This window comes from Rana temporaria, chromosome 4 (assembly GCF_905171775.1).
Source record: "Rana temporaria chromosome 4, aRanTem1.1, whole genome shotgun sequence".
Lineage (NCBI taxonomy): Eukaryota > Metazoa > Chordata > Amphibia > Anura > Ranidae > Rana > Rana temporaria.
The window spans coordinates 465,707,871-465,734,812 of NC_053492.1; the positions used below are offsets into that span (position 1 = coordinate 465,707,871).

At 44.1% G+C, this 26,942-nt stretch overlaps 1 protein-coding gene across 1 annotated transcript in view; it reads left to right on the plus strand.

Moving 5' to 3' along the window:
• The window catches only part of PLCB1 (phospholipase C beta 1), an 825,411-nt gene that overhangs the window by 740,153 nt on the left and 58,316 nt on the right, over window positions 1-26,942 (plus strand). The window contains exon 31 of the mRNA XM_040351701.1: window positions 16,350-16,436. Within this exon, the coding sequence (XP_040207635.1) occupies window positions 16,350-16,436 (87 nt within the window). The remainder of the gene's footprint in view (window positions 1-16,349; window positions 16,437-26,942) is intronic.

Below are 26,942 nucleotides of genomic sequence, written 5' to 3' on the forward strand. Positions count from 1 at the left end.
AATGCTCAGTGTGCAGGGCTCAGGAGTGGGAAATGTACAGTGTGCAGGGGTCAGGGGTGGGAAATGTACAGAGTGCAGGGTTTAGGAGTGGGTAGCGCATAGAGTGCAGGGCTCAGGAGTGGGTAGCGCATAGAGTGCAGGGCTCAAAAGTGGGAAATGTACAGTGTGTAGGGGTCAGGGGTGGGAAATGTACAGAGTGCAGGGCTCAGGAGTGGGAAATGTATAGAGGACAGGGCTCAGGATTGGGAAATGTATAGAGGACAGGGCCCAGGAGTGGGAAATGTATAGGGGACAGGGCTCAGGAGTGGGAAATGTACAGTGTGCAGGGGTCAGGAGTGGGAAATGTACAGAGTGCAGGGCTCAGGAGTGGGTAGCGCATAGAGTGCAGGGCTCAAAAGTGGGAAATGTACAGTGTGCAGGGGTCAGGGGTGGGAAATGTACAGAGTGCAGGGCTCAGGAGTGGGAAATGTACAGTGTGCAGGGGTCAGGGGTGGGAAATGTACAGAGTGCAGGGCTCAGGAGTGGGAAATGTACAGTGTGCAGGGGTCAGGAGTGGGAAATGTACAGAGTGCAGGGCTCAGGAGTGGGAAATGCTCAGTGTGCAGGGCTCAGGAGTGGGAAATGTACAGTGTGCAGGGGTCAGGGGTGGGAAATGTACAGAGTGCAGGGTTTAGGAGTGGGTAGCGCATAGAGTGCAGGGCTCAAAAGTGGGAAATGTACAGTGTGCAGGGGTCAGGGGTGGGAAATGTACAGAGTGCAGGGCTCAGGAGTGGGAAATGTATAGAGGACAGGGCTCAGGATTGGGAAATGTATAGAGGACAGGGCCCAGGAATGGGAAATGTATAGGGGACAGGGCTCAGGAGTGGGAAATGTACAGTGTGCAGGGGTCAGGAGTGGGAAATGTACAGAGTGCAGGGCTCAGGAGTGGGTAGCGCATAGAGTGCAGGGCTCAGAAGTGGGAAATGTACAGTGGTCAGGAGTGGGAAATGTACAGTGTGCAGGGGTCAAGGGTGGGAAATGTACAGTGTGCAGGGGTCAGGAGTGGGAAATGTATAGGGGACAGGGCTCATGAGTGGATAATGTACAGAACGAACTGCACCGCTGTGATCCACAGGAGAATTACAGTCAAACAAGCTTTGGCTGTACTTCTCCTTTAATGTATTTTTTCCTGAGAATATGTGCTTGATAAATAGTTGTGCAAATACAGTGCAACACTAAAAACTGCAACTGCCACCATTTTATTCTCCAGGATTTCTGCTTTCAGAAAATATAGAAATCCTTAGGGGGGGATTTAAAGACATTTCTAGCTAACAAATGTGTGTGAAAAGTTTCTCCGGTAGACAAGCTGTTAAACAATAATGGCCCAGATTCTCAAAGGGCTTACGACAGCGCAACGCCATGTACGCCGTCGTAAATCCTAATCTGGGCCGTCGTATCTATGCGACTGATTTTTAGAATCAGTTACGCATAGATATCCATTAGATCCGACAGGCGTAAGGCTCTTACGCCGTCGGATCTTAAATGCATTTTTTTTTTCGCCGCTAGGTGTCGCCTCCGTCGTTTTCCCCGTCGAGCATGCAAATTAGCTATATACGCGAATTCCCGAACGTACGTGCGGTCGACGCAGTGAAGTTACGACGTTTACATTAGGTTTGCGCGGCGTAAAGTTGCCCCTGCTATATGAGGGGCAACCAATGTTAAGTATGGCCGTCGTTCCTGCGTCAAAATTTGAAAATGTACGTTGTTTGCCTAAGTCGTCCGTGAATGGGGCTGGTCGCCATTTACGTTCACGTCAAAACCAATGACGTCCTTGCGACGTCATTTGGAGCAATGCACCCTGGGATATTTTTCGGACGGCGCATGCGCAGTACGTTCGGCGTGGGAACGCGCTTAATTTAAATGCTCCACGCCCCCTACCCGGCTAATTTGAATTAGGCGGGCTTGCGCCAGGTGATTTACGCTACGCCGCCGCAACTTTACACGCAACTGCTTTGTGAAAAAAGCACTTGCATGAAAAAACTTGCGGCGGCGTAACGTAAATGACATACGTTACGCCGCCGCTTAGATACGCCAGATGTACCAGAATCTGGCCCCGTGTCTCCTGGGAAGCTGAGTGTTCCGCCTATGACGGAACAGAAGAAGTAGGAGGCGCGGCTTTGAAAAATGGACGGCCGCGATTTTGCATGTCTTATGCCGCATACAGACGGTCGTTTTTTGTGATGAAAAAAAACGACGTTTTAAAAAACGTCATTTAAAATGATCGTGTGTGGGCAAAACGTCGTTTTATGTCTTCTAAAAAACGACCAAAAAAAAATTCGAACATGCTCGAAATTTTTTGTGTCGTTTTTCAAAACGTCGTTTTTGTTTCACAGAAATTGACCGTGTGTAGCAAAAAACGACGTTTAAAACGACGTTTTTAAACCCGCGCATGCCCAGAAGCTAGTTATGAAGTGAGCTTCAATGGAAAAACGTGGTGAAACGTAACCTCGCTTTGCTAGAGCACTGTGAAAAAACGATGGTTTGTAGGCAACATCGTTTTTGAAAATGATGTTTCAAAAACGTCGTTTTATTTCATGATTTAAAACTTCGTTTTTTTTTCATCACAAAAAACGACCGTCTGTATGCGGCATTAGGCCCCGTACACACGACCGAACATGTTTGCTGAAACTGGTCCGCAGACCAGTTTCAGCGGACATGTTCGGTCGTCTGTACGTCCGACCAGACAATTTTCCGTCGGATCGGATAGGTTTCCAGCGGACAAATGTTTCTTGGCATGCTCCGCTGGAAGCCTGTCCGTCGGACATGTTCGGTCGTCTGTACAGACTCACCGGACATGTCCGCTCGGCCGAAAGCCCTCGCATGCGTCGAAGAGTTGTGTACAACCATCAGACAGAAATCTCTGAGCGGACATGTCCGATGAAAACGGTCCGGCGGACCGTTTTCATCGGACAGTCCGTCCGTGTGTACGAGGCCTTAGGATAAGGTAAGGGATGTTCGGTTACCGGCATATAAGATGACCCCCGACTTTTAAGAAGATTTTAAGGGGTTAAAAAGTCGTCTTATACGCCGGAAAATACGATAGTTGTGCAAATACAGTGCAACATTAAAAAACTGCAACTGGCACCATTTTATTCTCCAGGATTTCTGCTTTCAGAAAATAGAGAAATCCTTAGGGGGGGTTTAAAGACATTTCTAGCTAACAAATGTGTGTGAAAAGTTTCTCCGGTAGACAAGCTGTTAAACAATAGTAATGAGTTTTGTGGGTGGCATTTTCCAGCTTGTTCTTAGTCTTGTAATAGAATGCCGTGCATTCCCCCCCACACACTCTCTCTGTGTGCCCTAAATTGTCTGTGCATCTTATGCAACTAAAAATATGTTCACAGACTAGAAGCTTTTCTGTAATTGTGCCTGGAGACAGAGAACGACTCAATCTGCTTTAACAAGTCAAACACTACACAAAGAGGCCCATTCAGGATATATATATATATATCTATCTATAGGCACACCCTGGCATTTCCATGTATGTTCATTTAGGTTTCTCCAGTGTAATAATTCGTTTTAAAGAGAATAGGATGCTATATCGCAATGCTTGTACCATAGTCTAGGCTTAAGGGTCTAATTTTGCTGCAGTTATTTCCAAGCTTACTCTGTGACCTTGTTATTTCTTTTTTTTTTGCTGGTCACATGATCATCTATCATATTATATAACCTGTGTGAGAGAGAGAAAGAGGACAAAGATTTTATTCAATATTATACAGTATGTGAGTTAAAGGGACCTCTTACTTTACATTGCACTTGTGCATTGTAAATATTGGCCCAGATTCAGGTAGAATTTGCCCCTTTTTTACGGAGGCACAGGGCAGCGTTTTTGCCCTGCGCCCCCGCAAATTATCTGCGCTGCGCGCGATTCACAGAGCAGTAGCTCCGTAAATTGCGTGTGCGCTCTTTAAAATTGCCCTGCGTAAGGGCGCCTAATGTAAATGATCCCGTAGGGGGCGGGAATCATTTAAATTAGGCGCGCTCCCGCGCCGAGCGTAGAGCGCATGCTCCTTCGGGAAACTTTCCCGACGTGCATTGCGGCAAATGACGTCGCAAGGACGTCATTTGCTTCCAAGTGAACGTGAATGGCGTCCAGCGCCATTCACAAATCACTTACGCAAACGACGTGAAATTCAAATTTCACGACGCGGGAACGGCGGGTATACTTTAGCATTGGCTGCCCCTACTATTAGAAGGGGCAGCCTTACGCTAAAGACGCCGTACGGAAACTCCGTAACTTGCGTACGCAGGGCCCGCTCAACATTGTGAATCGGTGTTAGTATGCAATTTGCATACTATACACTGAGCACAATGGGAGCGCCCCCTAGCGTTCATCGCAAGAATGCAGCCTAAAATCTGCGTGGCATAAGAGCCTTATACCACACAGATTTTAGCCTGCAGTCGGCTTTACGATGTTCCTGAATCAGGAGCATTCGTAACGCCGGAGCAAGTCAGCAATTGCACTGCGTAACTATGGTTACGCAGGCGCAATTGCTCTCTGAATCTGGGCCATTATTATTATTATACAGGGTTTATATAGCGCCGACAGTTTACGCAGCGCTTTATGCTGCCTACACACGATCGGTCAAACCGATGAGAACGGTCTGATGGACCGTTTTCATCGGACCAAACCGATCGTGTGTGGGCCCCATCGGTTATTTATTCATAGGTTAAAAAAAAGCAATCTTGTTTTTAAATTTAACCGATGGATACCTAACCGATAGAAAAAAAACGATCGTTAGTAGGCACAACCATCGGTTAAAAATCCATGCATGCTCAGAATCAAGTCGACGCATGCTTGGAAGCATTGAACTTTTTTTTCAGCATGTCGTTGTGGTTTACGTGTCCGCGTTCTGACACGATCGTTTTTTTTAACCGATGGTGTGTAGGCACGACTGACCATCAGTCAGCTTCATCGGTTAACCGATGAAAACGGTCCATCTGACCGTTCTCATCGGATGGACCGATCGTGTGTACGCGGCATTACAACTTGAGGGTAGACAGTACAGTTGGGTATCTTGTCTGTTGAGTTGGGTATCTTGTCTGTTGAGTTGGGTATCTTGTCTGTTGAGTTGGGTATCTTGTCTGTTGAGTTGGGTATCTTGTCTGTTGAGTTGAAAGTCTTGTCTGTTGAATTGGAGGCCTTCTCTGTTGAGTGTATTGTTTGTTGAGTCTTGCATTCTGTATATTCGATGTTAGCCTATGTTAAATACATCTATAATGCAAGGCAGTGTGCGTCATCTTGGCATACAACGCCACATCATTTTAAATATGGCCTATCTCTCGTGTGCTCTGTATTTGAGTGTTTTAAAGGTGTAAAAATCCTCCCCATGCCATAGCCAAGTGGTTGGCAAACTAGCAAAGAATACCTTATCTGATATGTATCATTGCATGTCATTTTGGGAGACGGTCTGGGTAGCTAGTCTCTGTATATGTGTTTATATATATATATATATATATATATATATATATATATATATATATAAACTAGCTACCAAGACCCTATACACAAGCGGGATGCGTACCCAGGATAGTGTGGGCAAGGGTGGTCCAACCTAAAGCGGTATCTTCAAGGCTCGGCATTTTCTTACTTTTCTTTATATTTACACATTATATATACGGTATATATATATATATATATATAAACATTTACAGAGACTAGCTACCAAGACCGTATATATATATATATATATATATATATATATATATATATATATATATATATATATGTGTGTAAATATAAAGAAAAGTAAGAAAATGCTGAGTGTTGAAGATACCGCTCTGGGTTGGACCCCCCTTGCCCACACTATCCTGGGTATGCATCCCGCTTGTCAGTGTCATATAGGATTTAAATAGTGGATGGCGGCACCGTGCTTTAAAGGAAAGCATCCATATTGGCTGTATGAAAGAGTAAAATGCTCTGGGCAAACCACTTTATTGTCAGACAATTCATCATGGCCCAGGGTAACCTAGCAGAATATCAGTTGGCAAGCGCTTCATTGGAGAGATTAACTGAATAATTATTTCAGAAAGTTGCATTTCTGATAGCATTAAGGCTCCGCACACTGAACTAAATCAGTTGTGGTGAATTAGCATTTTTTAATTACACTGCTTGATAAATGAAAAAAAACATGCACTTGAAGCCAATTTATATTTTTCATTACTTTAATTACTGGGAATACCACCCCGGAACATCATTGTACGTCCAACCAGAACAGCTTGCTTTAAGGAAACTGGCTGCAGTTGAATTCAAATATAAACTATATAGGATTCGTAATAATGCCATGGAACAAACATTTTAAAGTTTGATAGTAATGCATTTCAAATAACGCACCATGAAATACAGAAGGTGCCGGAATCTCTAGCATGGACACATGCCGTGGCCATGAATCCCAAAAAATTAAATGCCAGGTCACATTCTGCAGACGGTCCTGCCACTGGACGCGACCTCTTAAAGCAAATGGCGCCACACAGCAACTGGCCTGTAGCCACATTCAGTACATGTGGTTGTGGTATGGTGGGTCGTATTCTGAGGGTAAAAACAGGCAGAGAGGAGGTGACATATTGCAGCAGGTCGCTTTTTAAAGGCACGGCACTCTTAGTCACATGTGTGAACGAGCCTTATGTCAGGGCAAAAAGATCCTGCGTAAAATACACAAGTAAAGTAGATATGTGCATTCCCGTTCGTACGAATGTTATTTTCGTACGAAAATGTTCATTTTCGTACCCGCATAATAATGTGTACATAAGAAAAAATTAAAGCACCAAAATACGAAAACGACGGGATTACGAATGAGCCGCATAACGAACAACCGCAAATACGAACGAACGATCCGACGAAAATACGACAAAACGAAAACGGCAAAAGAACGAATATGACATCTATAACAAAAGACTTGCATTCTTTATTTTGTTTGAATCCTTGTTCTGTTCGTATTTTGATTTTCAGTCGTATGTTCATATGACATCTAACAAAAGATTTTCATTCTGTATTTTGTTTGATTCCTTTTTATGTTTGTATGTTCATATGACATCTATAACAAAAGATTTTCATTCTGTATTTTGTTTGAATCCTTTTTCTGTTTGTATGTTCATATGACATCTTATAACAAAAGATTTGTATTCTGTATTCTGAATTCCTTTTTTCTGTTCGTAATTTGGTTTCAAAATACAGAATGCAAATCTTTTGTTATAAGATGTCATTTTCGTTTTTTTGAATGGGCAGTGAGTGTAGTTAGTTAGTGAAGCAGCTTCTCTTTTGTGCTGAGTACAGTAGTACAGTAAAGCCAAATAAACTTTTCTGTGGATTTTCGTCTGAAGGGAGATCAGTTGGCCAGACTTTTGAACCTGGAACCCAAAAATGGTTTTCTGATGGAGTTTAAAAACGAACGAACGTTCGGTAAAACTATCGTTTTTATGTTTGTTGTTAAAAAAGTCTGACCAAGTGTATGGGGCTTAACAATCGTTAATATGGATGAGCCGCGTGTTGAAAGTGCCGCGAATCCCGCGATATATTTACGAAAGTACAAAATGACGAAAATTATTGTCTAACAAGTAACGAACATGAATTAAACAGAATAACGAACCATCCCGCATGTATGAAAATAAAACGGTAACCAAAATACGAAACGATCGGAATACGAAAAAATCGCGTCGTACGAAAAACGAACGGGAACGAAACAGGAAAACGGGCGTCTTACGAAAAACGAACGGGAACGAACCTACGGAACGATACGAAACGGAACAAAAAAAAAACGTCTAAAGTAAAGTGCTGATGTATACATACATATAGATGTATAAACATACACAAAATTCTTCTTCCATTCATTTTTTCAGCCATGGATTAAAGTTACGCATGAAGGCATAAATGCATGTACACAGGTATAGATGCATTCATGCATAAATTACTCACCATGGAAGCAAATTCTATTTTTTGGTTTACAGAAATGAACAAATCACAGTTTTACTGATCTTTATGCACTGTGTGTATTGACTCTTGGAAAATAATTTGGTGCATTCAGATCCATAAAAAAAAAAAAGAGTATGGCCCGGATTCACATACATCGGCGCATATTTATGCCGGCGTAGCGTATCGAATATACGCTACGCCGACGCAGCGCAGAGAGGCAAGCACAGTATTCACAAAGCACTTGCTCCCACTCGCTGTCAAATCTACGCTGGGTTTCCTCGGCGTAAGCCAGCGTAGGTGGAAGTGGGCGTGAGCCATCCTAATGAGGCGTGACCCCATGCAAATGATGGGCCGAGTGCCATACTAGTACTTAAAACGAACGGCGCATGCGCATGCGCCGTCCCGTGGACGTATCCCAGTGCACATGCTTGAATCACGTCGGAACTACTCCCTAAGATACGACGGATCACTGCCTACGACGTGAGCCGTATTCACGTACTACGTAAACGACGTGAAATGCGACAGCTTGTGTTCCCTGGTCCATACCTTAGCATGGGTTGCGCCTCATATATGGGGAATAACTTTACGACGGACGTACGACCTACGCAAACCGCGTATATTATGCGCCGGGCGCAAGTACGTTCGTGAATTGGCGTATCTCCCTCATTTGCATATGTGCATAGAAATAGGAGCGGCAAATGCGCCCAGCGTAAATATGCGCCCACGATACGACGGCGTAGGCAAGTTACGTCGGTCGTAGGAAGCCTATTTTTAGACGTATCTCAGATTGTGGGCACGGCGCATAGATACGACGGTGCATAGTTAGACTTACGCGGCGTATCTCGAGATACGTCGGCGTAAGTGCTTTGTGAATCCGGGCCTATTTGTTCTGTATACGGTTCATATATCTTTGTGCTTTCTAAAAAAAAAAAAAATATTCAATAAAAAAATAGTTAATGACGAGCCAAGAATTAAGTTCAGTGCTTCCGAGCATGCGTCTAATTGTTTCCAAGCATGCGTAGGAATTTTGCGCGTCTGAATTTTTTCCGTCAGAAAAATAGAGAATCTGCTCACAATCTTTTGTTGGCGGATTCCGACAGCAAAAGTCCGATGGAGCCTACACATGGTCGGAATTTCCGGCCAAAAACTCACATTGGACTTTTCTTTGTTGGAATTTCCGATCGTGTGTACGCGGCATTAGGCTACATGCATACCACCTTAAAAAAACTAAACTGATAATATAGGCATGTTCTTTTTAGCACAGAAGTTTCTGCATAAATCAGATGTCTCCAAACATCATCTTGCCCTCTACCCAGTTTTGTCTGGTCCTCAGTTGGGGTCAATGGTGTATCTTCAATGTGCAATGATTGAGAATTCAGGTCAGCAGAGGCTTCCTATGGACTCTACTTCTCCCGTTTAGGTCTTATAAGCCAATGATGTGTTTGCCCCAGCGAGGGTGACTCCACTGGGGACCCTGATGTAAGGAGGAATCTGATGGGGACCCTAAGGTAAGGGGAGACTCTAATGGTGACCCTGATGTAAAGGGGGCTGTGATGGGGAGCCCAAAGTAAGGAGGGTCTCTGATGTAAGGGGAACTTTGATGGGTACCCTGATGTAAGGAGAACTCTGATAGGGACCCTGATGTAAGTGAACTCTGATGTAAGAGAACTCTGATGGGGACCCTGAGGTAAGGGGAGACTCCACTGGGGACCTTGATAAAGGAGGAATCTGATGGGGACCCTGAGGTAAGGAGAGAGTCTAATGGGGACCCTGATGTAAATGGGCTATCATGGGGACCCCAATGTAGGGATGGTCTCTGATGTAAGGGGGACTCTGATGGGGATCCTGATGTAAGGGGAGACCCTAATGGGGACCCTGATGTAAGGGGGCTGTAATGGGGACCCTTATGTCAGGGGGGCTGTAATGGGGACCCTGATGTCAGGGGGGCTGTGATGGGGATTCTGATGTAAGGGAAACTCTGATGGGGACCCTGAGATAAGGGGAGACTCTAATGGGGACCCTGATGTAAGAGAGAACCTGGATGTAAGACTGAATCTGCTTGGGACCCTGATGTAAGGGGAGGCTCTGATGGGGACCATGATGTAAGAGTGAATCTGTTGGGGACCCTGATGTAAGGGGAGACTCTAATGGGGACCCGGTTGTAAGGAGATAATCTAATGGCAACCCTGATGTCAGGGGGACTCTGATATAAGGGCCAGTTGTGATGGGGCCCCCCGATAAAAGGTGAACTCTGCTGGAGACCCTGATGTGAGGGGAACCCTGATGGTGACTCAGATGAAAGGTGAATTCTGATGGAGACCCTGATGTGTAGATAACTCTTATGGGGACCTGAGGTAAGGGGAGACTCTAATGGGGACCCTAACCAAAGGGGAGACTCTAATGGGGACCCTAAAGTAAGGGGTCTGTCATTGAGACTCTGATGTAAGGAGGGTCTCTGAGGTAACGGAGACTCTGATGGGGACCCTGATGTAAGGGGAGACTCTAAAGGCGACCCTGATGTAAGGAGAGGCTCTGATGGGGGCCCTGAATTAAAGGGGGGACCATGATATAAGAGTCTGTTCGGGGCCCTCGTGTAAGGGGAGACTCTAATGGCAGCCCTGGTGTAAGGGGGACTAATGGGGACCTTGATATAAGGGGCAGCTCTGATGGGTACCCCAATGTAGGGGGAACACTCAGGGGGACTCTGATGTAAGATTTGGAGGCCGTAATTTAAGGGCGGATTTATTCATTTAAAACTGATTCTTTTTTCAGCCCATTAACATTAGTAAAATGTTACCTACGTCCCTGAAAACTGAAAAGTTTGGAGACTCCGGGTGTACATGATCAGTAAAATGCATTTTAACGGGTAAAGACCTATATCCATTCAAATACATACAGTTCTCATTGTATATCCTCCTGCTCTTTTTTCAGTCCTAAAATTATTTTTTTGCACCTACAGCTTTACATACAGACGTGCATAACACGCCTGTCCTCGGATGTAGATTTTTAGATTTTTGGTGAACTCCGAGCATGTTTATGCACCAATGTACATGTCTCCATGAGAACAATTCATCTGCATTCAGATCTGTAGATAAAAATGCTTTGCACTGAATTAGCGGCCATGCGCAAGGACCCTTAGCAAAAATATGCTGTTATGAATCCGTCATGTGTTTAGCCAATCACTGCCGCTGCAGAGGTATACGGTAGGTTGTTATTATTATACAGTATTTATATTGCTTTGGCACTTTAAAGGAAGACAGTGGGCTAGATTCAGGTAGGGGCGCGCAATCTAACGGCGGCGCAGCGTAACGTATTTACGCTACGCCGCCGCAACTTACAGGAGCAAGTGCAGTATTCACAAAGCACTTGCTCCGTAAGTTGCGGCGGCGTAGCGTAAATGGGGCCGGCGTAAGCGCGCGTAATTCAAATGTGTAAGGGGGGGGCGTGTTTTATGTTAATGTGTGTTGACCTGACGTGATTGACGTTTTGTACGAACGGCGCATGCGCCATCCGTGTACATATCCCAGTGTGCATTGCTCCAAATGATGTCGCAAGGACGTCATTGGTTTCGACTTGAACGTAAATTACGTACAGCCCTATTTGCGAACGACTTACGCAAACGACGTAATAAATTCAAAAATCGAAGCGGGAACGACGTCCATACATACATTGAGTGCGCCTCATAGAAGCAGGCACAACGTTACGCCGAAAAAGCCTTACGCAAACGGCGTAAAAAACGAACGCCGGGCGCACGTACGTTTGTGAACCGGCGTATCTAGGTAATTTGCATACTCTCCACTGAAAACGACGGGAGCGCCACCTAGCGGCCAGCGTGAGAATGCACCCTAAGATACAACGGCGTAAGAAACTTATGCTAGTCGTATCTTAGGCTAATGTCGGCGTATCTAGCTTTCTGAATACAGAAAGTAGATACGCCGGTGCAGCTTTGAATTTACGCGGCGTATCTATGGATACGCCGGCGTAATTCTTTGCTGAATCTAGCCCACTAAAGTTACAATAAAGCTCAGTACAAGAGGGTGATCAGGGCCCTGCTCACAAGAGCTTACAATCTAAAGGGAAAGGCAACTTATGGGGTTAACGTGCTGGACAGGGTGGTGCCACACGATCAGACTTGGCAGCTAGCACAGGCCATGTTCTAAAATATTGATCCTGGTGAAAATTCTGTTTTTATTAATCAAATACATTGATTTTCTGGCGGAATATTTTTGTTCAGCCAACTGAAGCAACTAGATTATAATGACAGTGTCATTATTCAGCTCCTCCGCTCCGTGCGCTTAAACTGGTAAGAAAAAAAAATGAAATTAAATTCCAGGGGCTACAGACTGCTCCAGCGGAACTTCACCCCGGGAAATCGCAGAGGTGCTTCAAACGTGAACAGCGTGTATCAGTTTTTCCCTTTAACATGACCACAAGGAGGAGTAGTCACACATGGATGCAGAAATTCAATTCCACGCATTTGATGGCAATAAGGCCTAATTTACATGATTGGGGGTTGGTAAAAAACGCAACTGAGTCGCATTCTTCCCCCCATCCCCCAACTACTTGCCCTTCAGCTACAAAGTAAGAAGGGTTGAAATTTAAGCGCCACACCACTGCTAAGGGGTCCAGATACAATTTTATTCCATTAAAGTTCAGGGGGTACAGATCAAGAAATAGCCAATGTGCCCAATTGGGGTGGCCAGGAAGGAGTGGAGAGCACGGTGCTTATATGTTCAAGCTGTAGTGACTATCTTTAGTTCGTTAGTATCGTTCTGTTTCCCTCACTATGTGTTGTCATTTCATGACGTCGTTGCACGACGTACAATGTTCATATTGTACTTGTATACCTGTTAAACTCAATAAAAACGATTGAAAGAGAAGAAATAGCCAATGTGTTTCGGGGGTCTACCTGCCCCCTTCATCAGGGCTTATACACATGAAATTCAGGTGGGGATGTAGTCGTTTATTCAGGGATCTACTAGATGAAGAACGGCAAAGTGATTATTATAAAGTTACAATGGCCTCATTTAGGCCATCTGGGATAAGTGTGTTCAATTTGTGTATCCAAAGAGTTTCTCATTTGCTGAGTATCGTAAATCTGTTGTATTTTTTGGAAATTTGGAAGTTTTGTTTCACAACTTTGTGATGTATCAAGAAATGCTTTGACACACTGGGCCAGATTCAGGTAGGGAGCGCGTATTTGTGTGCGGGCGTAGCGTATCTTATTTACGCTATGACTCCGCAACTTTGACAGGCAAGTGCAGTATTTACAAAGCACTTGCTCGGTAAGTTGCGGCGGCGTATCGTAAATAGGCCGGCGTAAGCCTGCCTAATTCAAATGTGGAAGATGTGGCCGTGTTTTATGTAAATTTATTGTGACCCCACGTAAATGACGCTTTTTCCGAACGGCGTATGCTCCGTTCGTGAAAGTATTCCAGTGCACATGCTCCAAATTACGCCGCAAAGACTCATGGGTTTCGACGTGAACATAACTTACGCCCAGCCCCATTCACGGACGACTTACGCAAACGACGTAAAACGTGAAAAATTTTACGCGGTCCCGACGTCCATACTTAACATTGTTTGCGCCTCATATAGCAGGGGTAACTATACGCTGGAAAAAGCCTAACGTAAAGGACGTAAAAAAATGTGACGGGCAAACGTACGTTTCTGAATCGGCGTATCTACCTAATTTGCATATTCAACGTGAAAATATACGGTAGCGCCACCTAGCGGCCAGGGTAAATATGCACCCTAAGATACCACGGCGTAAGAGACTTACGCCGGTCGGATCTTAGTCAAATCTATGCGTAACTTATTCTAAGAATCAGGCGCATAGATACGACGCCACACACTCAGAGATACGACGGCGTATCAGCAGATACCCTGTCGTATCTCCTACCTGAATCTGGCCCACTGTGTTTCTTAAACCCCAGCCTGATGTCGGATTTGTGCTTGTTTAGTCTTTGGCGGAAGGTTTGGATTGTTCTTCCAACATACTGCAAATTTCACGGACCCCTGACTACATAGATTATAAATTGGGATGGGCAGTTCAAAAAGGTGTTAATGGACCATTCAGTGCCAGTGCTTGTGGCAATAACACTATGGGGTTCTTTTGTCAAGTGACTGGCATGCCAGGCATTTGGGAGCTCCATATTAGAAGAACCCAGTGATGGTCTGGAGTGACAATTTGCTGGTGGAGCAGCTTGTTTCGATGTCTTGTATTCTGCTTGGTGCCAAACTGTTTTTTAGGGTTGGTGTTCTGCGGTAAGTGATGTTGGCATGTGTTGGTAGATCTTTCTTTAAAAGTGGATCAGATTTAAGCACATACCATTGTAGCGCCCCCCCCTTTAAAGTTAGTGGGGCGTTACGCTAAAGTTAGTGGGGAATGGGAGATTTCAGTTGCTCCCATTCACCAATTGTTAGTTTGTGCTGTTGCCAGTTCGGAACTGCCTCGTGGGTCAGTCTGTGTGTCCAGGGGTGCGTTGCCACCCCTGGGCGACAGTTGGCGCTATAGGGGTTCTGACAGAACCATTCTCCTCAGCAGCCAATCAGAGGGTTTTTTTCCCTCTTTGGGCGTGCTGGCGGGGGATATATCTGTGGCACCCGCCATTTTTTGGTTGTTCTCTGCGGGGCCCGAGTTCCAGGTGCGGCATCCACCTTCAGGGTGCGCACATCCACGGGCCCAGTCCTCATGCCCTGCGATTCTTCAGTACTTGGGCTTGTGTGTCAAAGTCCACCTCGAGGGAACAGTTTCTCATTAGTCTTTTAAATTGACCGAATGGCACATTTCTGAGCCATGGGTTGTAGTGACAACTTCTAAAGTCCAGATAGCTGTTGCTATCGACCTTTTTAACCACTTCACCAAAATCACGCACCTGTACGCCATTTGGTTGAAGTCCTACCGGGACCCGTTTTTAGAACTAGCGGTCGGCTCTCTCATGATAACAACCGATGCGGCAAATGAGCCGTTCGGCCATTATCATAAAGAGCGATAAGGGAGATCCTCCCCCCCACCACCTCTTGCTGCTCTGCCCGGTTCTTCCGTCCCACCGGGAGATCGGAGCGACCATCCGGTACGTCCACCGGCTGTGTGGAGTCTCGAATGAATCCAGAAAGGGCTTCAATCGGGTCTCCGATGTAAAAACATGGAAGTGACCTTACCATGTCACTTCTGGTTTACTCGGCTGCCAATGGCACTAATAAAAAAAAATCAGTATTCCAAAACAGCGATTTTTGGTATTTTGAATACTTTGAAGTACAGAGGAGGGGGTTGGGTTCTTTTAGACCCCAGAACCCTCCATGAAGAGTACCTGTCATTGCCTTTTACTGTTACATGGGATGTTTGGATTCCTTATGACAGCAATAAAAGTGAACAGATTTTTTTTAAAGGCAGTGATTTAAAAAAAAAGAAAACAAATATTTTAAAGCGCCCCTGGCCCCAGCAAGCTTGTGCACCGAAGAGAACGTTTACATAAGTTGCGCACGCAAATGTAAACGCTGTTCAAATCACACATGTGAGGCATCGTCGCAATCGTTAGAGCGAGAGCAATAATTATAGCAAAAGACCACCTCTGTAACTCTAAACGGGCCAGGTAGGGCCTCTTCCCCCCATTACAACCTACCTGACAGGGCCTCTTCACTCCATACAACCTACCTGACAGGACTCCTTCCCCCTACAACCTACCTGACAGGACTTCTTCACCCCATACAACCTACCTGACAGTACCTCCTAACCCCATGCAACCTATCTGACACGATTCCTTCCCCTACAACCTACCTGACAGGACCTATTCCCCCTTATAAAACCTACCTGACTGGGCCTCTCCCCCCCCCCCTCCATACAAACTACATGATAGGTTCTAATGTGGAGAAGAGGCCCTATCATGTAGGTTGTATGGGGGGGAGGCCCAGTCAGGTAGGTTGTATGAGGCGGGGGGAGGAGAGGCCCAGTGGCCCAGTCAGGTAGGTTGTGTGGTGGGAAAGGCCCTGACAGGAAGGTTGTATGGGGTAAGAGACCCTGTCAGGCAGGTTGTATGGTGGGAAAGGCCCTGTCAGGTAGGTTGTATTGGGAAAGAGTCCCTGTCAAGTAAATTGTATGGTGGGAAAAGCCCTGTTAGGTAGGTTGAATTGGGAAAGAGACCCTGTCAGGTAAGTTGTATGGGGAGAAGAGGCCCTGTCAAGTAGGCTATATGGGGGAAGAGGCCCTGTCAGGTAGGCTATATGGGGGGGGGGTAGAAGCCCTGTCAGGCATGCTGTATGGGGGCCCCCGTGATTTCTCATGGCAGCCCTAAATGAACCCATAAGTGTACGACAGCCCAATTGTTTCGACCTAAAATTTATTTTTATTAGACTGTGAAGTAGACAAAGCTTTTCTGACTATTTTCTGTTCTTTTTCCAGTTAGAAGATGCTCAGAGCAAAAGGCAAGAGAAGCTCATAGAAAAACACAAGGAGATCCGTCAGCAGATTCTGGATGAAAAGCCCAAGGTAACGTGTCCTGTTTCTTCAGCTGTTCTCTAGGATATATTTAGCTTGAAGTGGCCAGAATGTAAAATATGCATCTTTTTCTGAGCTAAATGCACTTCAGCATTCTGAAGTATCCATTGATAAAAATAACTCCAAACAATTCCGGCTTTGTAGCCATATTGCTGAGCCAGCAAGATACGTAAACTACATAAGAAGTAGTTGTACCCCATGATCCTTGTGTGCCAGTCTGGGGAACGTATCTCTTCTCTGTTCTCGGAGTATGGAGCTGGTTTATGTTCTAGATCGGGTTCAGTGGGCTCAGACTCTCCAGGGTTCTTATATCTCTTGCCAAACGTATCAGTGTCTTCTCCCTATCATAATTCTGAGCTCCTCTGGCCACCTTGAAGTCTTACTCCTACTGAATGTTCCTATTTTCTATAATTCAAATAACTGAAAAGTCCAGCAAGTAGAATGAACCTCGTTGTCATTGCTGAGTCAACGGAATCACTGAAAAGCTGTTAAAGTGTATCTATGGTCAAAATATTAATTCATACACTAATTTCAACATTGTATTTCAATTATTTCTTGCCTATTTCTATTAATCTGAGCAATCTTGAAGTTTGTAAACTTACTTTGTGAATCCCCCACACATTTAGTTCCCTGAATTCTATGACACGTAGTCACTATGTCCTGTGAGTGGGCACTGCTGTGTCACACATTTCACAGAGCCTGCCTTCTATAGAGGAGGAGTTTCAGGAGGCGGGGTCAGTGCAGGAATCATTGCTTGAAGGCACAAGGTAGGCGGAAAATCATGGGTGTGTGTTATTAGCCGATAGCGTACCTCGGAGGAGAAGGAGGAGAATCACCAAGCCGTCATGTCCTGTTTACTCGGCTCTGACATCACACATACGTCCCGCCTCCGCCACCGCTATTGGACCAGTGTTCTGTCAATCACAGGAGCTGGTCCAATGGCGATGGCGGAGACGGGACTGTGTATGTGACTGCCGACTGAGAGCCGAGTACTGTAAACAGATGATGAGGGCTCAGTGTTTCTGGTGGCGCTCGTCCCCCTCCTGATTTCCTGCACTGCATGAGAGATGGTGAGGCTGCAGATAGGCATCAGGCTTCATTGGATGGGCGCAGATCAGGCTGCAGATGGGCACAGAGGCTGCATTGAGGCTGCACATGGGCATCAGGCTGCATTGGATGGGCGCAGATCAGGCTGCAGATGGGCACAGAGGCTGCATTAAGGCTGCAAATGGGCATCAGGCTGCATTGGATGGGCGCAGATGGGCACAGAGGCTGCATTGAGGCTGCAAATGGACATCAGGCTGCATTGTATGGGCGCAGATCAGGCTGCAGATAGGCATCGGGCTGCATTGAGACTGCAGATGGGCACTAATCAGGCTGCATTGATTGGCACTGACCATTATTTTGCTTCAAAGTGGTTTATTTGAAAAAACAAATACCGAAACTTCCCTCTTAAATTGGGTGCGTGTTATACGCCGGCGCGTGTTATACGCTGATAAATGCGGTAATCTGTAATGGGAATGTTCTAGGCACAAAAGAAACTTGATAAATGTGTCTAGGATTCCATTTGAGTAGCAGGTCTGGACGGAATTTTGATACATATATTTGAATAGGTGGTTTAGGGGACCCTTGTGATGGCCAATCTTTTATATCCTTCTCTTTCTAATGTTTCTTAATGCTAGAGACTTAGTATGAAGATTATTTTCCATGTGTTTACTTACTATGTCAAAAAGTTCTGGCACCTTTCATGGTTTATGACTGTTGGGTGCAAAGGTCAGTAAAAAAGAAATAGACAGGCTTTTTAATGTTTATTATATGTCTAGATATGGTTTGGAGTCTTGCTTTCCACCAACCCAAGAACAAAATATTTTAGTTGGATTTTAAAATGACATGGCACCTTCTGCCATTGCTACTAATTTCGCCTCTAAAATGAAGGTGTAATGTTTCTGATATTGATAGGATAGTGGGGGCTTTTTATAACTTTCCAAGCCAAGGCCAATTTACTGTTCAGACTTTAGCAGGCCAGATTGTGGCCAGTGAGAGAAGAAAATACCCCAGTGTCACTGGTCAATGGGAGTAATCAATGGTGGTAGGTCGTCAGTGATAGTAAGAAAAATGATCTAGCACCAGTGGTCAGTAAGAGTGAAAGAATAATGCCCAGTGTTGTCAATGGGAAGAATGATGTCCCATCAATGGGGTCAGTTAGAAGACTAGTGCCTTATCAGTGTTGTCAGTGGGAAGAATAATGCCCCATCAATGTGGTCAGTTGGTAGAATAGTGCAGTATCAATGTTGTCAGTGGGAAGAATAATGCCCCATCAATGGTGTTATTTGGAAGAATAGTGCCCTATCAGTGTTGTCAGTGGGAAGAGTTAGGCCCCAGCAATGGGGTCAGTTGGAAGAATTATGCCCTATCAGTGGGAAGAATAATGCCCCATCAATGGGGTCAGTGGGAAGAATAATGCCCTATCAATGTTGTCAGTGGGAAAAATATTGCCCCATCAATGGTGTCAGTTGGAAGAATAGTGCCCTATCAATGTTGTCAGTGGACAGAATTATGTCCCATCAATGGGGTCAGTTGGAAGAATAGTGCCCTATCAATGTTGTCAGTGGACAGAATTATGTCCCATCAATGGGGTCAGTTGGAAGGAAGAATAGTGCCCTATCAATGTTGTCAGTGGGAAGAATAATGCCCCATCAGTGTTGTCAGTGGGAAGAATAATGCCCCATCAATAGGGTCAGTTGAAAGAATAATGCCCTTTCAATGTTGTCAGTGTCCTCCAAACACCTGAACCGAATGCAGATAGGTAAGGAGAACAGGCAACTCGCACATCCATATCAAAATCTTTATTTAGCTACAGAATAGTGACGATAAGAACAGGTGGGATGGTGGAGGAATAGTGACCCATGAGCGATTTTAGGGGTAGCAGTAGTGCTTCAATGGTCTGTTAAAGGCAGGCAGAATACCCCTCCTGGTCTTTAGCTTGAGGACCATGGATATAAAGATTTGCCCACATATATACACTGGTTACAGTAGAAACCAATTTTTTTTGAGGAGGGAAGGTGGTGAAATAGCCATGTAAGGCTATGGATGTAAGCGAATGTGCATCCACCCATGTCCATCCACGTCCGGTCAGCTCAGCATGTCAATTCATTGATGATTCGATAGATTGCCTCTGTAACTATAGCAGGCATCCTGCCATCCTAGTTTCTGAAATCTTTTAAGTGACATATTCATTTTGGGAATCGTTCCCATCCAATAGAATACAGCAGCAGCTCTGAAGAAGGAGTCTTTTCCCTCGAAACGCGTTGGATTGATGTACATTTTGCAAATCTTCAAAACATGCCATACTTTGGAATTTGCAGGTCTCTGGACACCCGGTGCTCCTTCCTGAGGTTGTTAGGGTTCCTTGAGCAATGGTGGATTGATCTCCCGCCCACTGACTACAAATGCTAGTGGACTATTTTCCACTAAACACCACAGTGACCCAGTGACCATTATTGTTAGCTGACACCATAATTTTCCTTGTCTGCCTTTGGGAGTCTAAACCTGATGTCAAGTTTCTGTGGTAGTGAGCCCTTGTAGAACGCCAACTCAGGCTTTCCCAGGGAGCGGAGTCTAATGCCTCGTACACACGATCGCGATTCTCAAAGAGATAAGTGCGATGTGAGCTTTTTGTTGCGAATTATGACCGTGTGTGTATGCTCCATTGCACTTTTTCTGTGAGAATTCCTGCCAAGAAAAGACTGAGAGCAGGATCTCAATTTTCGTGACAGGAAAAATTCCTATCGGGAAACGCGATCGTCTATATGCAATTAAGTCGCGAAAAAAACGCCCGCATGCTCAGAATCAAACAGAAGAGCCGAACTGCCTATTGAACTTAATTGATCTCAGCTCGTCGTACGTGTTGTACGTCACTGTGTCATTGGCGGTTAGAATTTCAGGCAAGATTAGTGTGATCGTGTGTATGCAAGACAAATTTCAGCTGTTTTCCAGCTAAAAAAAAAAAAGTGGTTTTCTTGTCGGAAATCGCGATCGTGTGTACGAGGCATAAGCCTCAGCCTGCTTGTCTACTAGGGCCCCTGATAGTGGGGATGGACTTACAGCAAGCTGAAACCAGGTGGCGGCCCCCAAGTACACCCAGCTGATGATATGGGATCACTTGCGTATGCAGAGTACAGATGGTAGAAAACAAAAGAGGATCCAGGAAAAGAGCCATGGTCAGGGCGGGTGGCAGGCAAGCAAAACTGATAGACAAATTGCGGGTCGGTACGTGGGAAGTCAGAAGGAGAATATAAATAATACAAGGCAAACAAGAAGCTCAGAGAAACTGGGAAGTAGCTCAGGCAACGTGGGCTGCATATTCAGAGTACAGATGGTAGGAAACAGAAGAGGATCCAGGAAATGAGCCAAGGTCAGGGCGGGTGGCAGGCAAGCAAAACTGATAGACAAATCGCGGGTCGGTACATGGGAAGTCAGACATAGATTATAAATAATACAAGGCAAACAAGAAGCTCAGATAAACTGGGAAGTTGCACAGGCAACGTGGGCTGCACTGAGTACAACTCAGCGGCCATGCGCCGTCCGTGGGGGTATCCCAGTGCGCAAGCTCGAAATTAAACCGGAACAAGCCAATGCTCATTCTACGCAAAGCCCTATTCGCGAACGACTTACGCAAACGACGTAAAATTTTCAAAATTCAACGCGGGAACGAAGGCCATACTTAACATAGGATACGCCTCATATAGCAGGGGTAACTATACGCTGGAAAAAGCCTTACTGAAACGAACGGCCGGACGTACGTTCGTGTTTAGCCGTATCTAGCTAATTTGCATACTCAACGCGGAAATCGACGGAAACGCCACCTAGCGACCAGCGTAAATGTACACCTACGATCCGACGGCATACTAAGACGTACGCCAGTCGGATCGAGCCCTCATTCAGTCGTATCTTGTTTTGTGGATACAAAACAAAGATACGACGGGGGAACTTTGAAATTACGCGGCGTATCAATAGACACGCCGGCGTAATTCGTTTGTGGATCTGGCCCATAGTGTATGTAGGTTAGGATTTCTTAGTTTGGTGTTCTTTTTTTTTTTTTTTTTGGTTCAGCAAGGATTGTAGCCACAGAGACTCCTTATTTCCTTTAATGAAATGTCAATCAGCATTGTATAGTACAGAAGGTGGACAAAAACATCGAATTTGTGAGGGTGTCGGCTCCTAATATTCATATTAGCTGCTCTTCTCCTGAAAAAACAAAAACAGATCAATCAAATTTTCTATTTATTAATTTCATCTGCTGCTCATTAAAAATTGTAATCGTTTCTTCATTTAAAGTACCATAGTTCTTCTTTAAGGCAAGTAAAAAGAAAAAAAGATCTATGTGACCTAGCTAATATCGTTTCCTTTCCTCACACCATTTTCAATTATGTCTCCTGACATATGACTGGGGCGGCACAGACTATATTGTGTCTGTTGCTGTGATCTATGGCCAGAGCTACTCTGCTGTGTTAAACCAAATGAACTCTTCTACAGTCAGAGGAAATTTATATTAGGAAATCGTCCTCTAGAAAATCAGAGGAAAAGCTCAGAGTAGAGGACAACGTGCAACACCAACTGCTGAATTTATATACTAACAATAATAATATATGTACTATATATACAGTGTGTGTGTGTATATATATTTCTTATTTTTTTAATATAATCATTTTTAATATTATATATTTACAATATATAAATCTAATATATATATATATATATATATATATATATATATATATATATATATATATATATATATATAGTGAGAGAGAGAGAGAGATTTATTGGTAAAAATAAAATAAAAATAATAAATAAAAATAATAAATATATATAATCGTATTGCTGTATAAAGTATGGCCGTCGTTCCCGCGTCGAAATTTAAAAATTCACGTCGTTTGCGTAAGGCCCTTTTCACACTACAAAATAAATCCGTATTAAAATCCGTCAGATAATATTAAAAAACGGAAGTTATACGTCCTTTATAACATATCATTAAAGTCTATGGGATTTTTTTATGTTCCGTAAAGATCCGTAATAGTCCGTTATAACGTACGGACGTTAGTTATTACGGAATATGTGACGGGTCTTGCACTCATTTTTTTTCCGTTGCAAGTAACGGATATATTAACGTCCGTTATATTTTAACATTGAAGTCTATGGCGCACGGACGTTAGTAAATGTCTCCGTAAATGTCCGTTATGTTAACGGACGTTAATTTTACTGAGCATGCTCAGTAAAGACTTCTGGAGCTGGACTTCAAGAAAGGGTGAAATGGTTTTTATTAACGGACGTTAGAAAGGAATGATATAACGGATGTATACGGATATATACGGATAAACATTATCTGTTTTCAATAAAGGAAGAATGGTAAAATATTTATCCGTATGTATCCGTTATTAAATCCGTTAATAAACGTCCGTTAATAGGTGTAATAACAGTAGTAACGGATATTATAAAACGGACATACAATCCATAGTGTGAAAGAAGCCTAAGCCGTCCGGGAATACGGAATTACGCTACGCGCGTTGCCGTTCGAAAAAATGACGTCACTTCACGCTAAGCACGACGGGAGTTACGAAACGGAGCATGCGCAGTAGGTCCGGCGCGGGAGCGCGCCTAATTTAAATGGCTCGCGCCCATTTAAATTACGCGGGCTTACGCCGGAGGCCGCCGGCGTAGTTTTCTTTTTTTTTTTTTTTTTTAGAGTTTAAATATTTTTATTAAAAAGGTTTGCAAATTATACATAAAAGTACCATAAGTCCATATCAATAACGAACAATAAATAGCCTTATCCATAAGAACATCAGCTAAAAGTTAACGCCGGCGTAGTTTTCATCGCAAGTGGACGTAAACAACGTAAATCCCGATTCGCGGACGACTTACGCAAACGACGTAAAAAAATTCGAAGCTCGCGACGGGAACGGCGGCCATACTTTAACATTGTTATTCCACCTAATAGGTGGAATAACTTTAGGCGGCCTATCTCTTACGGAAACGGCTGCGGCGGCCGGGCGTACGTTCGTGAATCGGCGTAACAACTCATTTACATATTCTACGCCGATCGCAATGGAAGCGCCACCTAGCGGCCATACCAAAAATTGCAACCTAAGATAGGACGGCGCAAGCCGTCGTATCTTAGATATGTTTAAGCGTATAGCATACGCTTAAACATAAGTCGGCGTAGATTCTGAGTTAGGTCGGCTTATCTACTGATAAGTCGGCCTAACTCTACCTGAATCTACCTATATAAAAGCCCTTTTGATGGTTGGAAGCCCTCATTATTGCCCTCTAGGAAGGCCATACATGGGCAGATGTTTGCCTGGTCATTGCCGGTAATTCTTGAATTCTGTGTAGATTGTGGGTATTGATATCCTAAGAAAAGCTTAACAAGAGACCATAACAGATGGGACTCATGTCATATCGCATGTACTACATTTCCTTAATACCTCCAGCCTTCTAATTTCCCATCTGATAGTCCTCTCTATCTAATTTCCTATTGCATAGCCCTTAATCAGATTCCCCATGTATAATGTGATTAGGTTATAGATCCTTTTCAGAAAACCTTGCAGGACATAACCTGAGGCTTTGGCGTCGTACTATTATCAACAGGAGAAACATTCATCCTAAGAATGTCAGCGAAAGGAAATCAGAGGCTTGGGAGAATAGATTTATAACCCAGGACGGGCACAGGAGTGAAGTGGTGGGCCCATTTACCCCCCCCCCCCCCATGCTCAGATGCAGGTGTATGCCCCTTTAAACCGCTTCAATACCGGGCACCTTTCACCCCCTTTCTGCCCAGAACAATTCTCAGCTTTCATCGCTGTCACGCTTTGAATGACAATTGCGCGGTCAGGCAACGCTGTACCCAAACAAAGGGCCAGATTCACAAAAGAGATACGACGGCGTTTCTCCTGATACGCCGTCGTATCCCTGTTTCTATCTATGCGACTGATTCATAGAATCAGTTACGCATAGATAGCCCTAAGATCCGACAGGCGTAATTGTTTTACACTGTCGGATCTTAGGATGCAATACCGCGGCCGCCGATGGGGGGAGTTCGCGTCGTAAACCAGCGTCGGGTATGCAAATTAGGAGTTACGGCGATCCACGACGGATTTTCGCGTTCGCTACGTCTAGTTTCCCGTCGCAAATTTAGTCGTCGTTTTGGGTGCCCTAACTTTAGTCAGCAAACGTATTGCTGTCTAAAGTATGGCCGTCGTTCCCGCGTCGAAATTTAAAAATTTAACGTCGTTTGCGTAACACGTCCGGGAATACGGAAGTACGCTACGCGCGTCGCCGTTCGAAAAAATTACGTCACGGCGCGCAAAGCACGACGGGAATTTTGAAACGGAGCATGCGCAGTAGGTCCGGCGCGGGAGCGCGCCTAATTTAAATGGCACACGCCCATTTGAATTGGCCCGCCTTGCGCCGGAGGCTGCCGGCGTAGTTTTCATCGCAAGTGCTTTGTGAATCAGGCACTTGCGATGAAAACTTGCGGCGGTGTAACGTATCTACGATACGTTACGCCGCCGCGATTCTACGTGAATCTGGCCCAAAATTTTTATAATGTTGTTCACACAAATAGAGCTTTTTTTTGGCGGTGTTTAACCACTTCAGCCCCGGAGGATTTGGCTTGCTCAATGACCGGGCCTTTGTTTTGCGATTCGGCGCTGTGTCGCTTTAACTGACAATTGCGCGGTCGTGCGACGTTGTACCCAGACAAAAATTACGTCTTTTTTTCCCCCCACAAATAGAGCTTTCTTTTGGTGGTATTTTATCACCTCTGCGGTTTTTATCTTTTGCGCTATAAACAAAAATAGAGCGACAATTTTGAAAAAAATATATATTTTTTTACGTTTTGCTATAATAAATATCCCCCAAAAATATCTATATAAAAAAAAAAAAGTTTTCCTCAGTTTAGGCCGATACGTATTCTTCTACATATTTTTGGTAAAGAAAATTGCAATAAGTGTATATTGATTGATTCGCGCAATAATTATATTTAGCTGGATTCAGATAGCTTTATGCCGGCGTATCCGTAGATACGCCAACGTAACTCTGAATCTACGTCTCTAAGTCTCCTACGAAGTCGTATCTTAGGGTGCAATATTTAGGCTGGACGCTAGGTGGCGCTTCCGTTGAGTTCGGCGTAGAATATGCAAATGACTAGATACGCCGATTCAGAAACGTACGTGCGCCCGGCGCATTTTTTTTACGTCGTTTACGTACGGCTTTTTCCAGCGTAAAGATAGTCGAACAAATAGCTGGCCTAGTCAATGTTAAGTATGGCCGTCGTTCCCGCGTCAAAATTTTTTATTTTTACGTCGTTTGCGTAACTCGTCCGTGAATGGGGCTGGACGTTATTTACGTTCACGTCGAAACCAATACGTCCTTGCGGCGTACTTTGGAGATATGCACAATGGGATATGTACACGGACGGCGCATGCGCCGTTCGTAAAAAACGTCAATCACGTCGGGTCACCAGTCATTTACATAAAACACGCCCCCTCATCCTCATTTGAATTAGGCGCGCTTACGCCGGCCCCATTTACGCTACGCTGCCGTAACTTAGGAGGCAAGTACTTTGAGAATACAGCACTTGCCTCTCTGACTTACGGCGACGTAGCGTAAATACGATACGCTACGCCGCCTCAAAGATGCGCCCGGCTACCTGAATCTAGCTAATTGTCTACAAAATAGGGGGTATTTTTTTGGCATTTTTATTATAATTTTTTTTTTTACTAGTAATGGCGGCGATCTGCGATTTTTATCGTGACTGCGATATTGCGGCGGACAGACATTAATATATATATATTTTTTATTATTATTTATTCATTTATTTTTTGCAATTTATTTTTTGTTTATCTTCGGGAATTTAGGCCAAAGTGTATTCTGCTACATTTCTTTGGTAAATATCAGTGAATATTATTTATTATTATTTTTATTTAGAAAGTTATAGCGTCTAAAAACTATGGTATATATCTGAAAATGTATCAATCCTGATGTACTGGAGGCCGATCTAATTTTTTTAACCCCCCCGAAAATTTAAGGACAGTACAAATATTGGAAAGTAGGTAGTACATGGTATTTAGTAAGAGGCATGGTAGGTTTTTTAAAGTTGTAATATTTTGTCATAATTTTTGGGAAAATTAGGAAATAAAAAAAAAGAATGTTCACATTATATTTTTTTTTTTATCATATAACTGGCGTTGGCCGGTGACCAGGGACACTGACTGGTGACAAGTACGGAGAAAAACAAATTATAATTTTTTTTCAATTTATTTTTTAATTTTGTCTTATTTTTTTATTAAATGTACTTCTTTTTTTACGATTTTTACGGCACACTGTGACCATAGTAACATTGTACTACTCTAGGAAATGATAAAAAAATTTTTTACACATTATTAGCTAGATTCGCGTAGTTTGCTGCAACTTTAAGGCGGCGTAGCGTATCGT